General features: G+C 41.5%; 1 protein-coding gene across 2 annotated transcripts in view; it reads left to right on the top strand.

The window, feature by feature from the left end:
* Positions 1-1,714: 1,714 nt before the first annotated feature.
* Positions 1,715-2,592, top strand: part of COX7A2L (cytochrome c oxidase subunit 7A2 like) — a 10,966-nt gene continuing 10,088 nt past the window's right edge. Inside the window, exon 1 of one of the 2 annotated variants that reach the window (XM_072409786.1) lies at positions 1,715-1,872. In XM_072409786.1, the coding sequence (XP_072265887.1) occupies positions 1,762-1,872 (111 nt within the window). In that variant the 5' untranslated portion in view covers positions 1,715-1,761. The remainder of the gene's footprint in view (positions 1,873-2,592) is intronic. The other variant, XM_072409787.1, reaches the window with a different exon arrangement.

Raw genomic sequence — 2,592 nt, 5'->3', positions numbered from 1 at the left:
CTGGGGGGGGTTCTCCCCCTTTGAGTGTCACCCGACCCCCTGCAAATGCGCGGTTGGGAGACGGTGATTTTAGTGGTCCATGGACCTGAAAAGGTTGGCGACCACTGGTCTAAACATTGTCGTTATAGATTCTTGCCTCACATTGACAGCTCACATTTTTACTATTGAAATAAACATGTCTTCCACAGTCTGGAGTCATTGTAGGTTAACCTCCCTGGCGATCTGATTATGTCAGTATTTTTAAAGTCAAAAGCAGTACATTGTACATTGCATGGAAATTTGTTTTTTATTATTGTAATGGCCTGTAATGGTTAGTAATAATTCCTGGGTATGATAAAGTTTGAAACACAAATCATAAATTATAATAAAATATATAATTATAAATGATAAATATAAAAAATAATATAACAATACATTTAATTTAATAAATTAATCAAATCAATAACACTGAATTCAGTCCAAACTAGGGGGCAATATTGTTAAATTAGTATTAATTATTTATTATTTGGATTTATTTTTATCACTGTGATCAGTGTTAAAAGCAGTGTAATCTGCTTTTAAATTTCCCGGCAGGCCACACCTCCCCAGCGTACTAACGATTTGCGCATCCAATCGATTACGCCGGGGATGCGATGCCAGGGGACACAGAAGCCGTTCGGCATCGCTGGAGGATGCCGCTGGATGGTGGGGAGCAGGTAGGATCTTTACAACGCTACCCTGAGTGCGGCTCGGGGGTACTGCTTTTAATACAAAAAATTCACCCCGAGCCACACCGGGGATTACAGCCAGAGGGGTTAATGTTTGTCCGCATTTGATGCAAATGAATTTGGCACCTCTGATATAATATTATTAATAAGGATTTCTATAGCGCCAACATATTACGCGGCGCTGTACATTAAGTAGGGATTGCAAATGACAGACTAATACAGACAGTGATACAGGGGGAGAGGACCCTGCCCCGAAGAGGTTACAATCTAGTAATATAAAAAAAAGCATATTGCAGCAAGTGTGTGTGTGTGATTTGGGCCTTATAGTCAGGCTGGAACAGAGTTGTGGACGTCTATGCACTGCACCTGGTAGTATTCTAGTTATCTGAAGGCTTAAAATTACCCAGAATGGCTTAGTAAGAATATAGGGTGCAAAAATATTCCACAAATCATTAGATGTCGCTATTAATATTTTTATTGTTGGACATTATATAGCGCCAACATATTACGCAGTGCTGTACAAAGTACATAGTCATATCACTAGCTGTCCCTCACAATCTAATGTCCCTACCATAGTCAATTGTCTTTATTATAGTGTAAGGTCAATTTGTGGGGGCAGTCAATGACCCTAACTGCATAATATTTTGGAATACTGTTGTTCTCTATGATGCCAGGCTGACATTTCTCTCTGCTTCCTCTACAAGCCTTTTATTATTTCCTGAGAGAAGTTGTCATAAGACAGGGACAGCTGATCAGTCACGTGACATACTCTATCTCTGAGGGTGACCCAGCGCTTGTCTGACTAATAATACAAGGTGACACAGACGGTCAGCCTTTTCACTGCCAGATAAGCTTCTTACAACTTTTCCTTAAACCCCAATCCCTTAGCAGACCTATTACATTTACCTAGACACAAAAATCCTTTATGACATTTATTCCGCGCTGTCAGTTCTAAGAAAAGAACAAATATCCGCCGCGTTGATTTAAGGCAGTGTGAGGACAGCACCGACGTCATCGAGCAGCGACGCAGCAGGTCCTGAGATCCTTCCTGTCTATGAAGCCCGGCGTCCTAGCGGGGGCTGAGCTCGGTATCATGTATTACAAGTTCAGCGGCTTCACTCAGAAGTTGGTCGGCACGGCGCCGACGGAGGCATACAGCCCTCAGGTGAGAAGAAAGCGGAGGGCGAGTGAAATGAGAGGGGAACCCTGCTTTGGGCTGACCTTCACTGGTCGCTGACATTGACAGAGATGACTGCGCCAGGCTGAGGTGTTGTGGGACTACAAGTCCCAGCATGCATTGCGGTTCCTCCTGCACCTGTCATTGCAATATTACTGCTGTCAAATATTTTTATTTTTCTTCTTATAATTAGTTATGCAAAGTCCTGTTATATGTATCCCCCACCTCTTAAATTGTAAGCTCTTCAGGTCAGGATCCTCTCCTTCCCCTGTGTCACTGTCTGTATCTGTCATTCACAACCCCTATTTAATGTACTATATTGTTTAAAGTGAAAGTAAACCCAAAACAAAAAACATTAAATCCTGCTGATCAGTCTATCCATCGGAAGGTTTCTTCCATCGGGTCCTGCGTCGTCCTGGTATCTGTCTTCGGCCCAGGTCAGAGGAAGCTCCAGGCGCCGACATCTTTGGGCCGCTTCCTCGTCTTCTGATCTTCTGTGGGCGAGTGCGCTGACGTTCCCGGTGACATTGGTGCATCCAGGAGGCGCGGTGGGAAATTTAAATAGTTTTGTATTGGATTTAGTACAAAAAAGCTGTATTGAATCCAATAATTATATATTTTATATAAAGGTTAATACAATTGAATAAATATAATATATATAAAAAATTCATATATATATATATATATATATATATATATATATATATA

The sequence above is a fragment of the Pyxicephalus adspersus genome, chromosome 4 (genome assembly GCF_032062135.1).
Source record: "Pyxicephalus adspersus chromosome 4, UCB_Pads_2.0, whole genome shotgun sequence".
Taxonomy (NCBI): domain Eukaryota; kingdom Metazoa; phylum Chordata; class Amphibia; order Anura; family Pyxicephalidae; genus Pyxicephalus; species Pyxicephalus adspersus.
This window is presented reverse-complemented; position numbering and strand designations above follow the sequence as displayed.